The 24,325-nt window shown below is 39.2% G+C and overlaps 1 protein-coding gene across 2 annotated transcripts in view; it reads left to right on the top strand.

The window, feature by feature from the left end:
• The window catches only part of ARMC9 (armadillo repeat containing 9), a 56,472-nt gene that overhangs the window by 18,819 nt on the left and 13,328 nt on the right, over window positions 1-24,325 (top strand). For both annotated transcript variants that reach the window (XM_010716794.3, XM_010716795.3), the window contains 12 exons: window positions 5,598-5,632; window positions 6,367-6,478; window positions 7,415-7,507; window positions 8,468-8,558; window positions 9,437-9,560; window positions 10,731-10,870; window positions 11,654-11,730; window positions 13,591-13,665; window positions 14,726-14,816; window positions 16,199-16,257; window positions 20,586-20,690; window positions 21,435-21,550. In XM_010716794.3, the coding sequence (XP_010715096.1) occupies window positions 5,598-5,632; window positions 6,367-6,478; window positions 7,415-7,507; window positions 8,468-8,558; window positions 9,437-9,560; window positions 10,731-10,870; window positions 11,654-11,730; window positions 13,591-13,665; window positions 14,726-14,816; window positions 16,199-16,257; window positions 20,586-20,690; window positions 21,435-21,550 (1,118 nt within the window). The remainder of the gene's footprint in view (window positions 1-5,597; window positions 5,633-6,366; window positions 6,479-7,414; window positions 7,508-8,467; window positions 8,559-9,436; window positions 9,561-10,730; window positions 10,871-11,653; window positions 11,731-13,590; window positions 13,666-14,725; window positions 14,817-16,198; window positions 16,258-20,585; window positions 20,691-21,434; window positions 21,551-24,325) is intronic.

The following is a 24,325-nucleotide window of genomic DNA, read 5'->3' on the forward strand; positions in this document are numbered from 1 at the left end:
GTAAACAGGTTGATGGATATTAGTGCTTGAGATAACACAGCTTATCAAAGGTGTGTCTTATTTTATGTGTTTGTAGTTTTGATTTGTAAAGTGTAGCTTTGCAGTTAGAGATGATATTTTTTTTCCGTGCAATTAAAATGGCCCCTTTTCATTAGAAACCAAAAAGTAAAAGTATTCTGTGTACTGCCTGTAACTTCTGTAACCCAGATGGAGGTTTGTATTCTGGCAATATTACAAGTAAGCCATAAGAATCTAATTCTGGCCATACTCAGTGCATTCTTTGCAAAGGGAGGAAATGAGTCCAATTCTAAGTAAGTCAATATGTAATCAAATCATAAAGGTGATTGATACCAATTCTAAAAATGTCAGTCAATTTTCTGCTTTAAAATCACCCACATTTGTTGTTGTTGCTTTTTAAACTTGAGTAAAACAAGATCTGACCTTCCCAGGAACACTGTACTTTATTTCAAATGTGTTCCTCACTTCCCAATTTCATGCCATTTTGTTTGAAGAAATAATCACCATATGCAACAGACTATTCCTTATGTGCTTTTTGTTTGACATATCGAATATATGTTCATCTGTGTTGAAAGATGACCTGTATCAAGCAACCTGGTACTGCAGGTGTGAGAGGTGCTACTGGCCACCCTTTGCTGGGTGCTCACCATTCTGTTTTCTTTCATCATGATGTGTTTGAAGATTGAGAAAACCTGTTTACAGATGTGAGGACACGAATGAAATGATCTTTGCTAAAGAAAAGTTCTGCCTTTATACAGGTAGCCTTAGTAACATACAACTTTATATAATGCAGAACGTACTATCTTGCAATGCAGAATTGTTTATGATTTTTTTTAAGCTGTCTGACTCTAATTCTGGGGTATTTCTTAGATAGATAGATCAGTTTCCTCTAACATCTCCTTACTGTTTATATACAGCATTATTTTTCTATTACATTGTCATATAGCATTACAGTGTGACTTTTTTATGCACCCTTCATGTCTCTTGTAGAAGCTATTTTTTGTGTCAAGTAGGAAGTTTTCATAACAGCATATCTCTGGTGTAAGTAAGGAGAAGAAATAATTTAAAACATTTGTAGATCTTACGAAATAAATCTGCACGACCCCAGTAGAGACCTGCCAGCTTACACAAGCTCAGTGCCTGACCAGTGCTAAGCTGCATGCAGCAGTCCTCCTGTCATTAGTGTGTGACAAATGAGCTGATTAGAAATCATTGGTGATTTCTAATGATATGTACACCTTAGCTCAAACTTTGTTTTTACTCTTCACACATTCATCACATATCTTTGATTATCAATTCTGAATCTGCATTGCATTTACAGTGAATCCTTACAGCACGTTTTCAGAGTGGTAACTGAGGTCAGAACCTGGTTTTTAGCTTTAGCTTTCAGCACATTACGAATGTACACATCAAATAGTTAAGTGGAGTTGGTTTGAATATGGGGCTGCAGCATTTGATAAGCTCAGTTGTGGTTTTGGCTTGCAGATGAAATGCATCTGTTTTCTTTTATAAATATTGATATAATATTTTTCCCTTTGAACTTCTTTATTTTATTCCATGCTGTTCATATTCAAGCATCGCTTCTTTCAAAAATGACGGGCTGCCATCTGTGGCTAATCTGCACTGTGACAGAGTTGCTTTGCTTAATATGGCACCTGGTTTGGCTTTGGTAAGAAACATCACATGGATAAGTCATACCTCGTGATCCTACCAGAATGAGTTATGCTTGGGCTGTTGTCTTGTTTGTTTCTCTTCTTTCCCTAAGACACCTGGTTTCTGCATGTGTTTAATTATGGAAAAATGGCTCTGCCTTATGGTTTTGCATGAAAAGTACTTTGCTTGAGATTAAATCCGTTGATGCTGGGTATTGCACATAAGTCACATATATTGTATGTTCTTCATGATCATTCCCTGACCAGCATTTGACAGGATAGTGTTAGGCAAAAAGTTGGATAAATATTTAACCTGATAAGACTAGGAAAAGGGCTTGAGAGGAAATACTAAGTTTAAGATATCTCTTGACAAGAAATCATTTTAATCTGAGAAACTGCTGATAAAGAGGAGCAATAAAAGCTTGGCTGATGTGGGCATTGTCTGGAGATGAGTGTTGGATGCAGATTGAGGAAGGTCTCTTTTCACAGTGCCATTGGCTGCTTGAGTTTCAGTCTGTGGCCTTGGATTCATCACCCAGAAATGAAGATTGTAATGGTTTGACTAGCCTTGGAGGATAGTAGGAATTTATTTCTGGTAGAGTGCTGTCACAGCTATGAATGCAAAGTGCTGATGGCTTCGCTTTATCTTGTGCAATTATTTAAAGTAGTTGTTATAAATAAATCCAAGTTTCCTGCACCCAAATACTCTCTCTTCCCACCTACTTTCTCCCTCTTGCTTTCTCTCTCACAAACACCATGCAGTTAGAACTTGGACACTATTGCCACAGAAGTGACAAGATACGAGGGTTCAGCATTTAGATTTAACAACTAACAACAAGAAAGGGAGTAAAAGATCTGTGAGGATCAAAAACCAGGATTCTATTATGCCAGCTTTCATTAGAGAAGGCAATCCAAACTCTTATCAGTTGAGACAAAAATAAATTTTTTCCTCATCTAAATGTAACCCTTAGATCCTAAAAAATTTAGAAGACTTCATGTTTTCACATTCATCTACAACACGAAAGCCTGTTTTTTAAAAGCTTTCAGCTAAAGATTTGCAAAGAACTTAAACAAAAGGAGTTTTGTGATTGAATTTGTAACAGGGCGGATTTTTGTTGCTGGGAATCTCTTGCTTTTGCTTTCTATAGTAGGGATTTGAGAAGATGAAGGCTGCACTGACACTCCTGCCAGCAATAGTATGTGTGAGAGCTTGGCGTTGGAGCTGCTGCGTACTGGTGAAGAAATGTCTTTCTTATGCTGGCCAGATTATATGGCTTCGTTGTGTTAAAAGTGCTCTTGCTTTAATTAAATCCAGGAGCTGCTCTGCAGTACCCAGCTGTGTCTGAGGTGTGATTTTCCTTTAATAAAGTAATGCTCAAGTGAAGAACTTAACAGAGCTTTTGAGGGTTAGATGGTGTCGTGGTTTGCTTAAGCAGGTAAATATCCTGAGATTTGGGATGTCTCTGATCAGTACCAGAGAAGTGAAACAGAAATGAACAAGGAAAAAAAAAAAGAAAACAAAAAAATAAACTGCCTTGTGAATTGTGGAAGACGTGAGGCTGAGGAGCACATGCTTTGGTGGGCAGCCTGGAGGGAAATCTGTGGTGGACGTGCATCCTGCCCCTCCCTCCAGTGGTACAAGGTGTTTTGTGAGGTGGGGAAGGGCTCCCTGCTTATAAGCAGGAGTTAAAGTGAAGTGTTAGAATGGTGTGTTAGCTGTAGGTGGAGAGCCCATGGTGCTGACCTCTCAGAGATACCTTCATTGCTTGTCCCAAAGTAGTACAGACCCCAAAATCATTGCCCTGCAAGCTCCAGGAGAGCAACTGGATGGCGGAGCTTCTAGAACAGACCAGAAAGCAGTATAATTCCCTAGCAATTCCTCTTGTCATAGAACTCCTTAAAATACAGGCCTACAGAAATCCCAAGCCTAGGAAATAGTGGAGTTGTCACTATATTATATCAGCTGTTGCTATTTTGCAGAATTTTTCTGTGTCATAATCATAGAATGATTAAGGTTGGAAGAGACTGCTGGGATCATCTAGTCCAGCTGTAATCAAACACTAATTTTCTTGTTTTCCTTTTTGTGGTGTTTGTGCCATGAATGTTTGGTTGTTTAATTGCAAAACAGTAGTTTGTAGCACTTGCATGCTGCCTCTCATTGGTAGATCTCAAAGAAGAGCTCACTGGAGAGTCTGATGCCTGTATCCTTGCCTTCTGGATAAGAAAATCGGGGCCCGGAGATAGCAAATTACACACTTAAATATTGTCTGCTTCTGATGGCTGAGTCAGAGCTATACACATATCTCCAGCCAATTTCTTTCCAGTATGCAGTTTGCCATATGTAAGGATATAGATTAGCTTACTTATGTCTAATTCCAATCGTGTAAAGGCAGATGAAGAAAGGAGGTCTCTGCCTGTAATGTGGTTGCATTATCTTTGCTTACCAGTGATGCTGCCCACGGTCAGTCAGGTTGAATGGAGGTGCTGTGAAGGACCAGCCAGCCCTGAGAATCCTCCTGTCTGCTTTGCCTCATCGAACCTGAAGTAACACAAACCATGTCCAGATTGTTTCCCAGTAACACCAAAAGGCTGAGAAAGCCTGCACCATGTACAGGTTCTAGACTGATGCTCTTGGGTCTGAAATGCTAAGAAAAGTGAATGCAATTAAATGAGGGGAAAACAATTTAAATATATATGATAATTTGAAAGATTTCTCTGCTGGTTGAGAAAGATTGTTATGCGAGGAGTGCTGTCAAGACAGGTTAATTCTGAAGTGCGTGACCTGTTAATTATCTACTGTGTACCAGTCATTCATTGACTTAAACATAGCATGAAATGTGTGTATAAGCTTATTTCACATCTGAGAGAGCAGTTCCTTCTGTTACGAAGAATACCCACGAGCTTGGTGAAATCCAGCACGTTCAAGAAGACGTCAGCTGGTGTAACTCAGTATTCTCTGCGGCACTGCATGCCTTTTGTCTGCTAAATCCCTCCGTTTTAAATCTGACAATAGACATTGATTATATAGCTCCCATTGAAAGAGGCTAGGTTAGAAGAGGAGGTGGGTTTTGCAGTCGTAAATGGTAATGAGACACTGCATAGAAAGTGAGTAGTGAGACCGACACAAAAGGTGACACAGAATATTCTGTGAATGTGGCGTGTAGTTGACATTGAAATGCATAATATGAAGCACAGTTAGTGCTAGCTAAAGAAATATTTATTAAACAAGACATCTTTTATATGGTGTTGACATCTTTAAGCTTTGTCTTGTGCAGCAGTGGTGCCTTCCTTTGCTTTGAGTCACGCTGCAGCAAAGCAGAAATATCCAGGCTTAAATGGAGCTTATCCTAGGCAGAACCTCTGAGAAATGGCATGCTGTCCCACATCCCTTCTGTCTGCACTAGGCTTTTCTTTACATATTTATGGCTGTGTATATGGGTATATTTTAATAGCAGCAGGAAGTCTGAGACAATTGGTATTGAAACTGCATTTGGGTGCTGAAATGCATGGTATGTCTCCACTGGGAAATTATTGCACTGTTCAGGTATTAACATTTTTGAAGTCAAGAGATAATGAAAAAGGTCTTCGTCTTCCTCAGTGGATTTCAGAGAGTGTTTTCTCCTCTCTCCTCTCTCCCTTTTCTGCATCTCTGGATGTTTGAAGTGAGTTTTTGGAGTATGTCAGTGCAGACAGCACAGATAGATCATAAAAAAAGGGATTTTAACTTTTTAACTACTTTGAAGGAAAGGAAAGAGAAATATTGAAGTTTTTTCTTCTTCTAGCTGTGTTTCTAAATAGCAGCATAGGTTTTATATAAAAGGAACTGCAAACTTCAGTGAGAGAAAGTACTGTGGACCTCATTAATAGTAGTTCCAGTGTGAAATTTGGACTCATCTGTTACAATTTCCTTTTTTTTCTCTGATCCAGGCTTCCACAATGTTAAGAGCATCTTTGGCACCTGCGTAAGTATTGCTGAGCTGCATTTATATCTGTAAAGAACAGGAGAAGGGATTGATAAACCCAAGTGCCCTGCCTGTCATTTGCAAATGCAATCGGTCTGCATGCTTCTTCTCAGTGATCTCAGTGAGCATTGCATGCAAGCACTATGTGCTTAGATTCTTCTCTTGGGCAGGTTCAATAACATCCTCATTTCAGCAGGATGTTGCTAATCCAACAAATCTGTCACTCCACACCTGGGAGCTGTTTGCTCTATTTTCTTTACTGTTTCCGCACCATACATTCCTATTGTTGGAATTGATTTGCTTCTCACAAATCAAGGGAAAAGGGGAATTGGTAAGGTGTTTTTTATGTGTACTTCGGGATCTTTTTTTTTTTTTTTTATAGTGCTGAACTTAGGAAATTTTGGCTTATGTGTAGGATAGAGATGATGTGTCTGAGGTGAGAGATTTTTAAGATGCTCAGACCATCAGCTGGCTAACTGTTTAATGTCTGCAAATTGTGATGACAAGTGAACTGCATCTAAGGTGGAAGAAAATCCAAGTTCAAGACATTGTCTTAAGTTGTTTATTCTAACATGGTAATGGTAATAAAAATAACAAATGTATAAAAATGTGGAGACCCTTTTCCTGGAGCAGAGTTCCTGTTTTGGCTCTTGACACCTCAGTGATATCATCTGCACCAAATAAGGAGTTTGGATGAACATCAAAATTCAATATATTTCCTGTTTGCATTGTAGGAAGAAGCAGGATGTGCCCTTGTTGCCCTCTTTGGACTATGAGAAGCTGAAGAAAGATTTGCTTACAGGGAACGATCGTCTCAAGGCCTTCTTACTGCAGGCTCTGCGCTGGGTGAGTCGGATGGCCTCTGTAGAAATAGATCAGTCTCTTTTGGGAGGGGGTCTAGAGCTAAAATCCATCTTGTGGGCAAGGTGATTGTTCTGCCGGTCATTATTATTGGCAGCATTTGTCTTTGTCAGTGAACCTTGCTGATGGTCTTGAGATGATGAGGGAAGCCCTGGCAGTAAGTGTATGTATGTGGCAGTGCCCTCTCTCTTTGAGAAAAGCCGGATAGGAATTCCTGGGATCTTCAGTGGAAGTTGTTCTGATGGTTTTCAAAGAAATAGCTGCTGCCTAGAACAACATTTTTGATGTGTTGTCCTGTTCAAATTCAAATTTAAATACTGCTGTATCAAAGAACTACCTGATTCTAACTGGTACTTTTCCTTTGTAGTGAAGGTGTTCTACAGGACATTTTGATTAACTCAGATGATTTCATTATATTTTTTGGAAAACTAAAGGTGACAACAGGAAGCTTAATTTTCCTGCTGAAAAGGAAGCTGATACTTTCTCTGTGACAGACATGAAAGATGATAATAGTGAAATTCTGGTCAAGCTTCAATGTCTGTTTTCACATATCACATAAAAAAGCAACGCCTCCTGGTCAGACCGGTGGTCCCTCTAGCCCACTACTCTGAGGTGTTTTAGAAAAGCACCATATCTGTAGCTGTCAAAAGGGCTTTTAACTTTATGGGAAGTAATGCTGTGTCCTTTACGTAGGAACAGTGATTACAGCTTCCAAGTAACAGTTCTGTGATGGATCACTAAACCAAGCTCAGGGCAGTTCATCTCATTCCCTTAGATCACTGAGGTTGAATTCCTTCTCCCTGTGAGAAAAGAATTAATTTTCAGCCATGTGGTATCAGCACCTTTGAAATCTTCAGTGGTCATCAATTCACACTACCATTGATTTATTTGTCTGGTTTACTGATGTTTTATTTATTTCAGCGCTTGACAACTTCATATCCTGGAGAACAGAGGGATACTGTCCTGCAGGCTTACATCAGTAATGACCTCTTAGATTGCCACAGCAAGTGTCAGGTCAGCTGGAGTAGTCTTCCTCTTCCTTGTATGTGATACTGCTGATTTGTTTCTGTGAAGTGCTTATGAGATGCTGAGTTCCTTTTTGAGTGCTTATGTGTTGTTAGATAAAACATTCAGTCTGTTTCACTGATGTGAATTAACACTTTGGTCATAGTACCTCTACAGAATATCTGCTTGTGCATGTATTCAACAGTATTTTAGTGAATTTGGAATGCTTTGTTAATTGTGTTGATTCGCTCACCATATTCCAGTACTGTTGCTACCAAGTGTGAAAACAGTTTATTTCGTTCGTAAAGGTTACTTTTATGTGGTTCCCCCGTTGTTTGAAGCAGTGGGCCTGCTTCCTACCTTGTCATTGCAACAGTAACCTGTACTGTTAGAAAAGTTAAAGGATTAATTAATCAGTGATCTAATTTTCCTCCCTGAAAATTTCTGTAAGAGGAAAATTATGTGTAAATAGTGTCAGAAGTAAAACAGGAAATAAAAACAGTTTGCAAGGTGGTGGTCTTGCTACATTCTTGAGCTGCTTAGTTGTCAAGAAACAGCACTTCTATTCAGCTGACATTAACATTCAGTTAGTGACCAAAAAACCCTGCTAATTTCACTGATGAACTTACACGGGCTAATTTTAGATTTCCTCTTTACCAGTGCTGGTTCATTATAATTCTCATCCTACACCATGCTGTTTTAACAGACTGAGCTGAGCAGCTGTACTCTGCTTATTTGTTCATTTTCTGCCTCTCTCTCAGACCTCCCCTTGACCTTGCACCAAAATAAAATTTAAAAAAAGAGGAAGTGGAAAATTCCAAATCCTACTGACAATTTTAAAGATGTCAGTATGCAGTCCATGCTTGTTTGCTTTGCAAATTTACTGAAAATTTTACAATGTTGTAGAAAACTTAGGTTTGTTTTTACCTGCTTTGGTGTGCTGTTATTAACGTTTGCTCTCTTTTTCAGAGAAATGTCCTTAGATTATTGCAGTCTAAGAGTGAGGTAGTCAGACAGTATATGGCAAGGCTCATCAATGCTTTTGCTTCATTGGCAGAAGGTAAGAGATCCACTGCAAAAAAAAAAAAAAAAGAGAGAGAAAAAGCATTTTCATATAACACTGATTCACAAGTACTTCATGAGTGCGTATCACTGCATGTGGGAATGTAGAGCCTTGTTGGCACCCTTTTTCTAGGGATTTGCTCTCTTGTCACATGCATTCAAAAGAGTTTTTCACTACCCAGAAAGTTTTCCTTTTGACATTGCATATGCACCATTTCTGTTGTCATTTGATTATTTGTGGTCTGTGTGGGAGCTTACCCAGCTTAGTCTTCAGCCTCCTTATGAGGGTTAAAAAATGGGGGAGGGGGGAAGGGAGGGAATATTCCCTAGTGATTGAAGTAGGCAGAGCTGCTATCAGGCTGCACAGTGGTCATTATTGCCACTGTTCTTGCATTTCCTGCTCTTCACCTGAATAAATTTTTGTGCATCACTGCTCCCTCTTTGGTTGCATATGTGCAGCTGTGTATCTCTGCCTGTCCCAAATTAGCCTTTGGTTTGGTGTTAACTATTGCTTGGAACTGAAATTGCTTTTAAAGTCAATAGCAATAAGGCACCTAACTTTCCTGAACTCTTTGGGTGTGTCTGCTCTTTTCCTAGAATATACAAAACTGATAAATCAAAGAGCATGTGGATTCTGTGTGGTGCAAGCAGGTACTAAGTGGGCGGTTGGGGACCTCTAACACTGCGAGCGGGTGGAGAGTAGCTGCTCTGCTAGAACTCATTTGTGCAGGTTTGTTTGGGCTTTGGCACAACATTGTGTCTCCTCAGGAAAAAAAAAAAAATGGAGGTCAATCTAGCTTAGTCTTCAAGGAGAAGAAACTTTTCTGTCATGCATTGGTATCTCAGCATCTGTTCTTTCATCGCTCTTTGCACCAGGTCGTCTCTACCTTTCTCAGAACCCAGTGTTGCTGCAAATGCTGGAGGAGAGACTGAAAACTGAGGACAAGGATTCCCTTACATGGGAGAATGTTCTGGGGGCTCTGCAGAAATTCAGCCTCAGGTGATGAAAGCACAGCATGCAGTGGTGACAGCAGGAGAGGAAATGCGGGCTAAGTTAGGCTCTGTTCAGGGAGGAAAGAAAAGCGCTCGATTTTCCCATAACAATCATCAGACCCTCTGATGGCTGATGAAAGCAGTGTCATTTATTATGGAGGAGGACTCAGTTTTGCTGACTGAATTAACCTGACTTCCTACCAGCTATCAAGACACGAGAAAATGTACATCTCCTGCCGTAGCTCTGTGTGCTTTTATATGTGTTCCTTAACTGAGCAACAGTAGTGAAAGTCTTTATGTAGAGAGTTCTGAAGATGCCACACGGGGAGAAAAAAACAAACCAAAAAGATTCCCTTGCATTTTGTTATCCTCTTTGCAAACATTTTTCAGGGTTTTCATCCTCAAACTGTTAATCCTTTTTCCTGGGGTTGTCTGTGCATGGGCTGTTCTGTTTCTTACTTCTTCATCAGCACTCTGACTCAAAATGTCCATTGCAAAAGAAATATCATGCAAATACGGTAGGATGCTTGATAAATAAGAATAACATCATGCAAGTATTACCTAGACCTCTATTTTCTGGCAATCAGGTGGCATATTCAGCTCTGAATAGCTAATGAAATATAGGTAGGAGTATATAGTTCTTGTTTTCTATCACACTATCTCTAAATTAAAACCATAAGTTGTGTTGTTTTGTTTCTTTGTTTTTTGTTTGTTTGGACTTGCTGAAGAATGAGTGCTGCTTTTGGATTTGCTTCATGCAGATCTCCTGTAGGTGAAACACACGTAGATGTGTTTTGTATGAGCAATTTTTCCATTAAAACAGTGTTTGATAGTACAGGTGAGTTTGAGTTTTGGGGCCCAGCAGCATTTTGGTAAAACAATCTACTGAAAATTTCATTGCTCAGTTTTTTACTTTTTAACAAGTAACACTTCACCTTATAGAATATTAATGTCAGACACTTGACATGAGGGACTTCCTTTTTCTTTTCTCAGTGTGGGATCATGTGCTCACTTGCTTTCTTGCTTTACTCTCCTGTAGTTAATTTTTATTTTTATTTTTTGCAAGCTAGTTTGTGGCAGGTAGATGAATTAGGATTTTAATGTGCTCATATTAGTTAAGCACGTATTCAAAAGCTACTTATGTTGTCGTTTGTGTGTGTGTTGTGTTTAATTCTAGACGTGCCCTGCAGTCAGCAATGATCAAGGATGGGCTCATTTTCTGGCTGGCTGATGTCCTGGCGGATACAGATAGCCTGTCTGATTACACACTAGAATATTCTGTTGCCTTGTTCATGAATCTTTGTTTGAGGAGTGCAGGTATATTACATTTTGAATTACAGTTTTATTCTAAGAAATGAACAGGGAAGATCCTGAAACCTTCTATTGGTATTCCTGGATTCTTCAAAGTGACCATAACTAGTAGCAGAAACTCACATAACAGTGATATTTGGGTGTCATAACCAGTACTTTTGAGCAGATCTCTTTCTGAAGAATCCTGAACTATGGAGATGAGATTGACCAAAATCAATGGAACTCTCCAAATTTTCATTCCTTTTTTAGCTCAGCATGTGAGAACTGCCATTCTTACATTCCAGGTCTGCTTTTCAAAGGGCGCTTGATACTTGTATAAGAGATCTGTTTGTATAAAAGAAAGTCAGAACTGACTTGATCAATATTGGAAGGAGTTAACCCTGCAGCATGTGGAGTGGAATGCTTGCAGGAAACACTTTGATAGCGCAGAGATTCCACACAGGAATACAGTGTTCTTGTCTATGCCTGAGAGATTTAAAAGAAGCTTAAAATAAATTTCCTCATAAAAATGAAAGTAAGACAAGGATGAAAAAGTGACTGCTTGGTATAAGCAAAATAACACCTTTGTTAAATCCCTTTGTGTTGCATCCTGTCCACGATTACCATCGCATGACTCTGAAGCAACTCCACTGATTTCACTCAGTTATGTTGAGCAACATTTGGAAGGAACAAAGAATAATATTGCTTGTCTAAATGAATTATATTTAGTACTGATTTTGAGAAATTACTAAGAAGCTTGCTCTGATCTGTTGTTTTTTTCAAGCACACTTATGCTTTCTACCTTTGCAGGGAAGAAAATGTGTGCAAGGATTGCAGACCGTGTACTCAAAGTTCTCTCTGATCTTCTTGGCCATGAGAATCATGAGGTACTGTGTAGCAAACTTTGGGTTAGGGAAAAAGTGGAAAGGAAAATTTAAGCTGAAGTATTCAAGAAATGTGTAAATGAGAAGAAGGAAATCAACTTCATTTGTTAATTAAGTCGTTTGACATTTTCCTAAAATTCACAATGATGTTAATTTGATTTCACTGGACACTGATTTTCTGGATGTAATTATGTCTTCTTTTAACAGCTGTTGATAGGCAGAAATGAACTTCTCCTAGATTCCTAGTTATCATGCAATCCATGTGCATTTTTAATTGTTGTTTCTGATGCTATTAAAATATCATATCGAATCCTCTCTGGTTTGAACAATGTCTGGTTCAGGACATGCAAAATATTTGGTACAAAGAAGCAAAACTGCTACTGGTTTAAGGAATATTATAAGCAAAGAGTGACATTTGGCCCCTAATATCTTACTGTCTACCACTTTGTTTAACCTGCCACTTTACCATTTTGTGGTTCAGGTTTCTTTTCTTTCTCCAGACATGCTTGCATGCGAGTACTAAAAATGATAATTTATATCTACCTGATGTTTTCAACACATGGCTGATAGAATTGTCTTTTAGATAACGCATTGCTTTAGCTGTCTCTGCAGAGATGCACTTCTTTTAACCGTGGGGTAGAATTCAAGGGAAAATGCAAACAAAGATTTGATGAAGTTGATATCGTAAAGAGGCAGAATTTTGAGCAGAATGCTCTAGATTGATTCCTTTATGATAATACAAGGTGTCTTGGGACATCTGGTTAAAGCATAGTATGAACTCTGGGTTCTCGTGGCTATATCCAGTGATTGAATCATGAGGGTTTTTTATCACTTAAACTGAAAGTAAGTTTCAGTGAAGTGTTAGCTCTAATTTTTACAAATTCATTAGAGGATGTAGATCAGTTCTTTACTACTACTGTTTTAATTAAGATGAAACTTGTCATACTTTTACTGAACTGTTTCACTGGTATCTTAGAATGACCTTGGCATTTCTCTTAAAAAGTGCATTCTTATGCCATAGTTTGCATCAGTGCAACTGATGGAAGTTTTGTCCTTGCAGTTGAAGGTACAAGGCAGCGTTCTTGGGTGCCTGGAGAGCTTTTAGAGAAGCTGTGGGATCCTTGTGTAAATCCCATCACTTGTCTTCCTTCACTTCCTCTGCTCACAGCCTAGCTCACTTATTCCTTTTTTCAAGAAGGTATAAGCAGAGGATGACTGAAGATCTTAGCTTTCCAACAGTAAGTGGCGAGCACAGATGGTCACATAAGTGCTAGTACAATTGGTTAGTCAGATCTACTGGTTTTCACTATCCATATTACCATATTTTGCTGCCGCTGAGGGACAGTAATGGGCAGCGTGGGAAGATGTTCTGTGCTGCTGCAACTTTTATCATTCATTAAGGCTACAGCACATGAAGCCTGTCTGCATTTGTGCTGACACAGTCTTGTCCCAGTTTTTTGTCCTTTCCTATTTTTTTTGTCCTTTCCTATTTTTTTGGACAGTCACAAACAAGTGCTTGTCAGAAACTGACTCTTTTCCTGCTTTCCTCTTTTTTTTTTTTTTTTCCCCTTGGATACAGTGCATTGGGTCAATTTGCAAGAAGGCATTTTCAAAAAAAGGAGGAGAGAAAGTTAAAACACGGTAGTACTGTTTTAGATAAACTGTAGCACGGTGTACTTGTGTCCTATAAAGAAAATCACTGCTTACCATGTGGGAATTTTTGCAAATGTAGGCTAGCTTGATTAAACTCTCTAAACATAGTTATTCTGTTCCTTCACTCTGAAATTTTGGCTGTAGACCACTTGGCTAAATGTCAGAGTTTTTCTTAGTGATCAACTACTGGCCGCTATTTCTTCTTCTTAGATACAGCCATATGTGAATGGAGCACTCTATAGCATTCTTGCTATCCCTTCAGTCCGAGAAGAAGCCAGAGCAATGGTAAGCAGTACTGCTTTTTATAGCACAAAGGTCAACTCATATGCTGAAGATGGCACACATATGAGTACGTGTCGAGTGGTGCGTGGCAGGATTGTGAGGTAGGAAGCATGGTATTTTGGGAAGGACATCCACAGGAGGCCCTCCACCTTTGATATGCAAGCAGGTATAAACTGATTGAACATTTTTGCCTTATTTGCTGATCTTCTTCCAGAGGTGAAGTCTTAGTAGTGCAAAGGATTCTTTCTAGATCATAAGTTGGAGGTGTTATTTTGGAAGTGTTGTCCATATAGCATTTTGTAGACTGTGGCCCGGATGCTTTCATTTGACCTTGTGTTTCCTTCCCTTAGTAAACTTATTCTGCACCAGCAAACAACCAATAAGCGTACAAGTTCCTTTTGCTACTGTTTTCCTGCCTGGTCTAGACATGGTTGGCTGGAGAGAGTTACTGGAAGGTTTTCATAGAACTTGAATTGAAAGTGAAAGCCTAATGGTAACAAACATGCTTTGATTGGAGCTGGAGGAAACTGTTCCTTCCTTTGTACCTTAAGGACAGATCTAGTGAGTTACACAGACATAACTGCTGTTAGAAGTTTTACTTAGGAGAGCACAGGGCATTGGATGTCATCTTCAATGATTAAAGACACAAAACCAAGCCTGTAAGGTCCACTAAGGAAGAAACTGAGTTTAGGAGAAGGCTGAAGATTGTCTTGCTTTTGATTTTTTCCTTCTCTGAACTTCACACAGTTGTTTGTGAATGCAAATTTGCCCTTTTCTGTTGACTTCTGTGTTGACAACTGAGTTGAGAAGGCAGAAGCAACAGATCTGTTAAAAATTGCTCTTCATTACGTCACGAATACTTCCACATTTAGATCTAGAAGCAGTCCAGACAGTGCTTTTCTTTTGGAAGTGTACGGACAAAAAGGAATGCTTAGAGCAGAACACAGTGGTTTGTTTCACATTGCCTGTGTTTTTCCCATCAAAACAATGACATTTTAGCTGACGGATCTGTCACTGTGGTCATGTAAAATACTAATCTTACAGTATTCTCCACTCTATCCAGGGAATGGAAGAAATTCTACGCTGCTTTCTCAAGGAAGGAAATGCAGAGATGATCCGACAGATTGAATTTATTATCAAGCAACTCTATTCAGGTCAGATGAACAAATGCAGCTATCTGAGCTGTAAATCTTCACAAAGCCATAAGTAGGCTCATGTTTTTATTTGGCATTGAAACTCCCACAGAGTGACAGTAATGTGATGGTCTGAGAGAGGGTGAATAGTGAATGTCAGGATTTGATATGTTTTAAAACTGACTTTTGTGTTAAGAATATAAAGAAGGAATAATAGGCTGCGTAGGTCTCAATCCTAGAGTTTGGGGACTGTAAACAAAGTGACCTTGGCTGTTTTCTTTCATACCAGAGGCCTCCTAGAGACCTCTGGAGACTGGTGTCAGCTGAAAATATGCAGGTGGTACAATCTGTAAAGTGGAGGCTAGTAACTGTGTCTGTCTCTGCCTGTCCCTCACTCTGTAGAGGAGTATAGCTCTGCATCCCAAAGTGGCTCACTCTGAACAGGGGGCTGAGACCCTCCATTTTGGAGAGCATGTTGGCTGGTTGCAGGAGTCATAGGGGCTGTGGTAATACAAAGTGTGAGAAGGTGGAATATTTTCTGTTTCCTGTGTCCAAGAGGGAGGCAGAGGAAGGAGAAAGCAAATAATGAAAAAGAGATGAATTCCGATGAAGTTTTTCTGTACAGTGGAAGTAGAACAAGTCTGACTGCTTTCTTGTAGAAAAAGACAGCATATCTTTGGTTCCTTTGCAAAGGAACAAATAGAATATTTAAGCACCATGTTGCTACTGTGCAGTATTTGTTCACCAAAGTTACACAGTCACTCCTCTCCTACCTGTGAGAATGGCATTTTTATAAAGGGCATGTCAGATAGATTGGTGAGTGAAAGTTGAGTATAAAGGCTTCCAGGATAAGCCTGGGTGCTTGTTTCTAAGAAGTCAGTTTGTCCACATAGTTGTTGGTATTTAACAATGTGATTGATGGTTTTTTGTTTGTTGCCGTTGATTTTCTTTTATGGCATTTTGGTGTTCTGTGTTCCTCTGTGCACAAAAGTTACAGTAAGTATTCTACACAAGTCTGTATTTTTATTTGTAAACAGTGTAGTAACAAAGTGCTTGTAGAGAGAAGTGGAATCTTTCACTAAAAGCTAGTTGAAACATTGAAAACTTGCAAGTGAACACTTTGATTCACACATCTCATCAGAAGATATGCTGGGGCACTGTAGTGAGATCTGTGAGAAAAGAACCATTCCAGAGCGTTTCTGTTTCTGCATTTTTTTCCTGGATAAGAACTGATTTCTAGCATGCTTTATAGGGGCAAACAATTCCAATAGTTGTCCTGAAAAAAATGGCACATCTGTATGAGAAGCAAGCTGAATCATACTGCTCCAAAAGAGAGGCAAGAACCATAGATTCTGTTAAGCTGGATATGTGCTCTTATACAGTTTCATTTTTCTTCTTACTAGAAGAGCCGTTAAATGACAATATTGTGTCTGATGATGAAGAGGAAGAAGAGGATGAGGAGGTAAGTCATGAAGGCCCTCTGAAACCTTTTAGAGAAATCCTTCGTCCTCTAGACAGAAACTATTCTTATCAATAAGCCAGATCTTACTTATTCCATTGAGTTGGTTTTGTCTGTTTCGTTAAAGTTTTAGTTAATTTCCAGAATAGATTAAACAAGAAAACTAATAACTTTTTTTTAAGGTATCATCATCTGTTTAATGTGTAACAACTTCTTTTGGCACTCAGAAATTTGAGATATGTGCAGTAAGTTGTATGTTGTGAGGGAAAACCGTAATTCCACGTTTGCAAAGAAGTGCCATAAAGAGAGGGAAAAATGAAGATAGGAAGTATCAGAAATGATACAATAGTGAAAACTGCTTGGCTGTATATTTCCAAGTCTATATTAAACATTTTTTATTCTGATGATTTTACTTCAGCATTTTTTAAAGAAGCTGCCTGCATAGAGTAATAGGATCCGGGTTTGGAAGCATGCAGTGTGTTTGGTTATTTCATGATCCCATAGCAAGGAGGTCAGGCTGTATTATCAACAATTGCTACATCACTGTAAGTGTATGGGAAGGAGGATTTGAAAAAGAGCTGTATGGGCAGCTACACTGGGAGCTGTATCTGAATGAAGTCTATTATATGGCTCTTTCCAAGCAGTCTTTCATGAGAACCTTGGAATACTGTTTGAACCACATATATTCACATCAAAGAAATCAATGACATTGAGAGCTAGTGATTTCTACTAGACATTCTTGTATTATAAATATCAGCGGGGAGCATTTTTACTGAAAACTGAGTTTACAGGCAAAAAGTGAGTTTTTGGGCTGGACAGACTTAAGGGTGTAAGTCCTGTAAAATTCAGCAAGCCTGTTGTGTCAGTGTTTGCTAACTTGTTGCACATAAATGCTAATGAACAGTGACAACCCTGTTACACTTCAAAAATTGCCCTTCTCCTGCAGGTTGTTGAGCATTTTTCAAAGGTACTTTGAATCCGTTACATTGTGAAAACAGAAAAATGTCAATATGTTGTCAAAGGTGTGATGTGCTCACAGCCAGCGCTGAGTGTAGCGCTTTGCTGGATCCACCAATGCCCAGGAAAGCCTTGTAATCTTTTTTCCTTTTATTATTATTTTTGGCATGATTTATTTTTTGTTGTGATGCCTTCCCCTGATTTTAGAGCTATGTGGCACTTCTAGGTTTAGGGCTATGTGGGAACTTTAGTTAAGTCAGTTCTCTCTCTTCTTCTGAATGGGCTCAGTAAACTGTACTGTGCTTTTTCTAATCAGATTGTTGTAATTGTTTCACCTCCTGCTGTTCTGAAGTGAGTTTTCAGTAATCTGTTCTTCCCATTCCTCCAACCCAAAATCAGTGCTTGATGTGCAGGTGGTCATTCTAGGAAATTAATATTAGAACTTCCTTCTGTTCATTACAGTGCTTAGCATCCCTTAACTGACATTCCAAGGCTTTGAGTGTCTTCAGTGTTTTGCAAGGATCCAAGGTTGTGATATTTTCCCTTGAATACTGGTACACATATTTGAAGGTTACTGTTGTGAAAGCACAGAGATAAGGAGGCCCTTCATGTAAGCAGTGGCTTTGGATTGTATGGTAGTGTTGCATGTTTCCACTGACTGATTGATTTTATTTTTTTTTCTGCTGCTCTTGGGAATGAAAAGATTTCTCCTATTCAGTTGTGTCCCCTGGACAAGTTGCTGCTGTTCACTGTCCTAGCCAAGGCTCTAGGTCAAATCAATTTGAGATGTGTTTTTACCACTGAGCCATCAGGTGATTATAACAGGCCTCGGTCACTCCTTATTTTACTCAAAAAATAACAATAGGCTTTTGAAACAAAGAAGTACCTGACTTCAGTTTTGCATTAGCTTTGCTATTATGTTCAAAAGAATTCAGATACAGGCAGTTCTACAACTACTACCAATGTAATGTTGGTTGTGGTGAGTTCTACAATCCTTATTGCTGCTGGGAACTGTAATTCTGTTCTGTTACATGTAGGCCTGCTTTGTTAGTCTCTATACGTAAAAAACAGTCTGCAAACAGCGTGACAGCAAAAGGATATCTGAAACTCATAATGTTGTTGTGTTCTTAACGAAGCAAAGGAAGATTTGTTGTCTCACTGCCTCAATGCTTGAGGCCCTTTTGTATTTTGGAAATGCTGAGAGTTATTGTTCTTTGGGGCCCTGTGTTAACATCTGGTATTGTGATCTGACAGCAGAAAGTTTTGGAAGGCTTTGGCAGAAGTCTTATCTCGATGTAATGCTTAAAAACTACCACAGACGTGTGTCGATATATGGCCACATACTGATAATTTAGTGACATACACTCAGATGTCCTGCTGGTATGTTGCTGATTTGCTCAGCACCAATTTTCGTACCCTCAAAACTTAAGAAACGACAAAGTGAGTCTTTTATCTGATTTTTACCTTCTCTTTTATTGTTTCCAAGACCATGCAAAGTGTCTCCATGCTGTTGCTATTACCTTTCCTGGTTTCTTGTGTTGCTGTTTTTGTTTGTTTCACTTTTGCCCGTATCTAATTTAGAGTTGTTCAGTTCTTTTGGCTTTGAACAGATCTTGTGGTAATAACTGGTTTCTCCAGGCACCATAAATCATTTGTTAGAGATGCAGCTAAGAGACATGACCATTCATAACTACGGAAGATCTGATATGGAAATGGTGGTGGAAAAGAAAATCTAGCCAGCCCTTTTCATCACTGCCACCACCTCCCCTCCCCAAAAATACAAAACAAAACAAAAAAGCAAAGAACCCATTGATATGCAACTGAAATAGGACAGCTTTTTTTTTTTTTTTGTAAATAAAGAATATTAATTTTTTTCATCATGTGCTTATTAACATTATTGTTATTTAGTGAAAAATAATTAACACAAAACTTTCCCTAAATAGTTGGATATTTGCTCTACAGCTTGAATCTCATCGCAGTATTTGTGGGATTAATTGCAGCATGTTGGTTGATGATTGGACTAGATGATCTTAGAGGTCGTCTCCAACCTTAACAATTCTATGATTATGATAAAAGGCTTTGCTTCCAGTGTCTGCTGCAGCAGTGAACAGGGCACCAGTTGTGTGATATCAGCAATGGAGGCATGGTACACAAAGCTTTTCTTCCAAACAGAGAGCCAGAGAAGGAGCATGTTCAGGCTCAGTTACCTGGTGTGTTAAATAACATCAGGGAGCAAGATTGGCAGGGAGATCCTTCCCAGGAACCAGAATCCAGAGTTCTCCAGGTGACAAAACGTATCACCCAGCACAGTGGGTGAGGTGGGACCTGGGGACACCAAGCTGATCTGTGAAGCAAAGTTAAATACAGCATGCAGGAAAAAGCTTGATGAAAGATCAGGGTAATGGTCTGTCTTTCCTGCATAATGAGCAAAACTTCTGTTAAATATTCTTGAAGAAAACAATTTGCTGTTGATGCTGCATTGTCGTACCATGTAAAAAACTCCCAGCAAACTATTTATAAAGCCCATCTTTGTAACTTTTTTTTGTCTAAGCACAGTATATGTGCAGTCTTTGTTTTGTTTGGTACAGATGGTTGTTGGACAGTTTACAGGTGTTTATCTGTGTTTTTTCACGATCTGGCTTATTTCCCACACCTACCAACTTCCAAGCTGATTGTAGCATATTTTTCCTTGGGAGAGGAAGGCAGATGGAACATTTCCCTCAGGTCCCATACAACCTTATCTTAACAATCCAGTATCTCAGTACTGCTTACGAAAAACTTTGTTTAATTCGTATATGGAAAATAATTATAGCTGGGGGGATGGGGGAGGGGAAGCCTCCAATGTGGCTGAGAAACAGCATTAGGTTCCATTTTTCAGTCTGTAGTGCAAAACTAAATTGGTTGTATGACTAGATCTGTAAAAACTACAAACTTCATAGCAGCTGCTCGTTAGGAATGGAGCATTGCATCTCTTCAGACTAGCATGGGGTGTCCTGCAACAGTGCTAAGTTCTGAGATTTTCTTGAGCCCTTCTTAGGTCAAGGAATAATTATTTGAGGCTGGAAATTTGAAGGATGACAACTTTGAAATGCAAACTGTGCTTTCTGCTGAATAATTTTTGGAAGACGGGGTTGATCTTTCTTCTCTCAAGATTCTCTAGTTTCTGATTATATTAAAAGCTTAGTGGAGTTTGTATCTGGGTGTCTGCCTTTTTGGTAGAAATAAACTGTACATTACAATTCACACGTGCAGTACTGACAGTCATTTATCTGGAAAGTACATATCATCTAAGTGACTACTGAAGTGAGAAGTAAATTTGAAATGAAAACTTCCTTGGAACCTGTGCTCAAATAACGTGCATGTTGCTGTTGCAGGAGGACCATGACATCATGGAGGCTGACCTGGACAAAGATGAGGTTTTACAGCCTCAACTGGGAGAGCTTACAGGAGAGAAGCTGTTGACAACTGAATACTTGGGAGTAAGTACTACTTTCCACAATTCTGAACAAGTGAACTTGCTGGATTAAATGTGCAATTTCAGCAGTTTCATTGCCTTCTAAGATCATTCTGTCTTCAATTTGTTCTTTTAAAGGATAGGTTCTACCTGCAAAGCAGTCCACACCTTTCACTGTTGTTCTTAGCTGTAGTTCAGAAGTAGCATAACTTTGAGAACAGCAGTTGCCCCTTCATGAGAGGTGGTCAAGCTGCAGCTTAATAAGAAGCTGACGGCAGCCTTGGGGTTCTAGTGCTAGATCAGTGATTGTGACACACAAAGACAAGTGCAGAGCAAGTTTATGCTGGAATATTGCTGTCTGAAATTTTTTCTCGTTTTTTTTTTTTTTTAAGTTGAAAGATTAACTATTAATCAGGCTTTATGTCAGATCAAGTATTGAATGTCTTGCCTCAAGCACCAAAAAGCCATTAAGTAGAAAACCTTGAAGTTGGCACGAATGCCATTTATTATGCTGCAACAAGTTTGAGTTAAGTGTGACTGCCTTCTGGGTCTCGGAGTCCACAGTCTGGTTATGGTGGTGATGGAGATGACCTGAGATAAGATGTCATGGAACAGCCCATAGTGATCCCTGGGAGTTATATGTTGTGGCACTGAATCACAACTTATCTCCCAATGCAGTATTTCTATAGAATGTCTTCAGTGGCTCCATTTACCTTTCTTCCCACTGTCTTCTCTTTGTTCTACCATTTCTTTATTACCTTTGTCTCAGATAATGACTCATACTCCAAAGACCAAGAGGAAGCTGTTTCCTGGTGTCCATCAGAGTATAGACGAGCCTCTCCAGAGACCTGTGACACCAGGTTATCACAGAACTGTGTACCAAACGTAAGTTGAAACACATGAGGCAAAGTTGAATTTTTTTTTTTAAAAGCATCTTAAAAAACAAACAAATGCTTCCTACTTCCAGATAAATAAAATCTCCATACTTGAAAGTGCACTGCCATTGTCATTCTTTAAAGATCACTTCAAAATAGAATGGAGAATGCTGCAGGCAGGCAGAGAAACATCCGTTGGCTGACGTCACGTAATTTAACAAGTTGAACAAATGTTTACTGATCAGTTTGATTTGAAGTTGCATTATATTCCTTGTGTTCATAATCCTTGCAGTGTATTCTGTTTGTAGCTTGTATGGGCTGTGTAAAATGCCTGGGATTGTATCCGCTCGGAATTTTGAAGACTGTCCCATGTCATTCCTCTGCTGCTTTTTTCTTCCATGTTTGTAGTCTCAATTTTTTTTAAAATACATTTCTTCCACATTTTAGGGTGGAAGGTCCATTCAGACAACAGAGGACTGATGTAGGCAGTAGTAGTACGTGTATGGCTGAATCTAACCTGAGCTTACTGTTGTGGATGGGGAGTGATTCCAGCTTTATCCTGCCTGTGTCCATTCCCACCACTATCTTGCAGTGGCATTTGAACAAGGAAGTGAACTGACTTGGAGCACTCCCGATTCACCAGAAACACTTCTTTTCAATTGATACGTTTTTGTGGGGTTTTGTTTGTTTTTGGCAGCAGTACAATTCATGTGGGGTTATATTGATTTATGTCACTATAGTCTCAGAATGGGCAAGTATAGCATATAAGATCTGGGGATAAAAAAAGCTCAGGAAACATCTAAAAAAATTAGGGAAGGTGAATGAAACACACACTTCCAAGGCAGAAAGAAAAGCTTTGGCTTTTGCAGAGCAGAATTTGTCTTGCGCATTCTTGATTTTTTTATTTTTATTTTTATTTTTTCTGACTGCTAGCCTGGAAAGAATGACCTCTGTTTGAGCATGGGGCCTACTTCTGCCTGGTGTAACCTGGGTTCCAATTTGGAGTTTGCATCATTCTCACGGTCATCAGCTTTTGCACCATTTCAATGTCCAGAGCTTTTGCAAGCCCCCTCCCTCTTCCTGTATATTAAGAGAGATTGTGTGTGAAGAAAACACCATCTAATTTATACAAACTTGTATTAGTAGCATAGAGATTAAATAATCTTTTTTCCTGCAGTCGTGCAAAACAGCTGCGTGCCTTAGGAGTCTAAACTGGCTAATGCATGATTAAATACACAGTGCCACGTCATCGTGGGGTCTTTGTTCAAGGTCCCACTTCCCCTGCATGGTATTTTTCCCATAGTGGGCTAGAAGATCTGGACTCATACTGCAGCACCAGCTGTTAAGGTAGCTCTACTTAACATTTTGTATATTTAGAAAGTATTTTTCAAGAGTAAATCTTATTTACTACTGGAGTGTCTTGAGCATTATATTCCTGCTTTAGAAGTGGAGAGGAAAACTAGCACGAGTGAAGATGAAGTGACTTTCCAAAGGAGAAAAACAGGTCAAATCAGGGGAAAGTTTTTATTTCCTGGTGTGATGTAATGCATTACAATTAATGTGTCAGGAATGATCTCTCAAATTGATCAAATGCCTCTCTTTTTGCACCATCTACCCGGGTAACGTGTTTGCTTAACAGAATCCTGGTGTTACCCAAGTGATGCCGTGTTGTGTTTTATCAAAACATGAACCTCCTTATGAACACCCCCCCAGCCTCTGTAATGCAGCTTCAGGTCACTGCTAGATGCAGAATAAAGCCACCTTTCTACACATCTGTATGCAAGAAAATGGCAGTGAATGAGCACGCTTGAACTAGATTTTGTTTAGAAATTGATGCACTTTGGTGGCTTTATGCCTTTCTAATTCTAATAAGAATTGACTCAACTAGAATGAGAAATTCTCTAATAGGAAGCCTTGCAAGAGCAAGACAATACAAGTAGTGAAATCTTATCTGCCTTAATTTGAAAGCAATATCTGAAGTGGATGTATTTCATACTTTAAATGGTTTAGGTGACTCACGTTCCCATCAGAAGAAATGGTATGAAAAGTGTCACTTCCTACTCTCTTGTGTAGCATATTTACTTAGGAGCAATCCGGGACAATTAATCCAAATTACTTGAGATGTTTGCAGAAAAAATTTAGCAAGACTTGTGCAACATATTCCATCTTTAAAACATGATGAAAGAAAATGCTGTTAATGGAGATACTATAATGCATCTCTGAGTTGTTGGTTCATACCTCAAAAAAGAAGAGGGGGGATTTCTGGTGCTGAATAGAAGTATTCACACAGAAAATCAATACCAAGGAGCTACTGCACGTGGAGCTGATATTCCATGCTGTTTTTCTCTGACTTCCCAGCACAGACAAGTCTCTGGTTATTTCAGATGAATTGTCATGGGATCCCTGTATGGACAAGCTCTTGCTTTATGGGGAGCCAGGAAATACTGCAAGGCTGCTTTTTTTCCTTTCCCTCCTCTCCAAAGCCTCACTGCTGAGATCACTGGAGGGGGACTGAGCTACTTAATATTCTGCTAGCTGTTTCCTTAGAAACTGGTTTAGCTGTGAAATCACTAACTGCCTCTTGGAATGTTCCCTTTCTAACTAGAAATGTAGCTTAATTGCCTTAACCTGCTATTGGACAGGGAAACTTTCTGCGTCTGCCCGTTTCTTTTCATGGTTTGCACGCCCTTCTCACTTCTCCTAGGTTTTATTGCTTATTAACAAGCCATCTTGTTCCTTTTCTCATCTTCAGCTGCTTAGGTTTCTCACTGATCCACCTAACTTG

Source organism: Meleagris gallopavo, chromosome 11 (genome assembly GCF_000146605.3).
Source record: "Meleagris gallopavo isolate NT-WF06-2002-E0010 breed Aviagen turkey brand Nicholas breeding stock chromosome 11, Turkey_5.1, whole genome shotgun sequence".
Taxonomy (NCBI): Eukaryota; Metazoa; Chordata; class Aves; order Galliformes; family Phasianidae; genus Meleagris; species Meleagris gallopavo.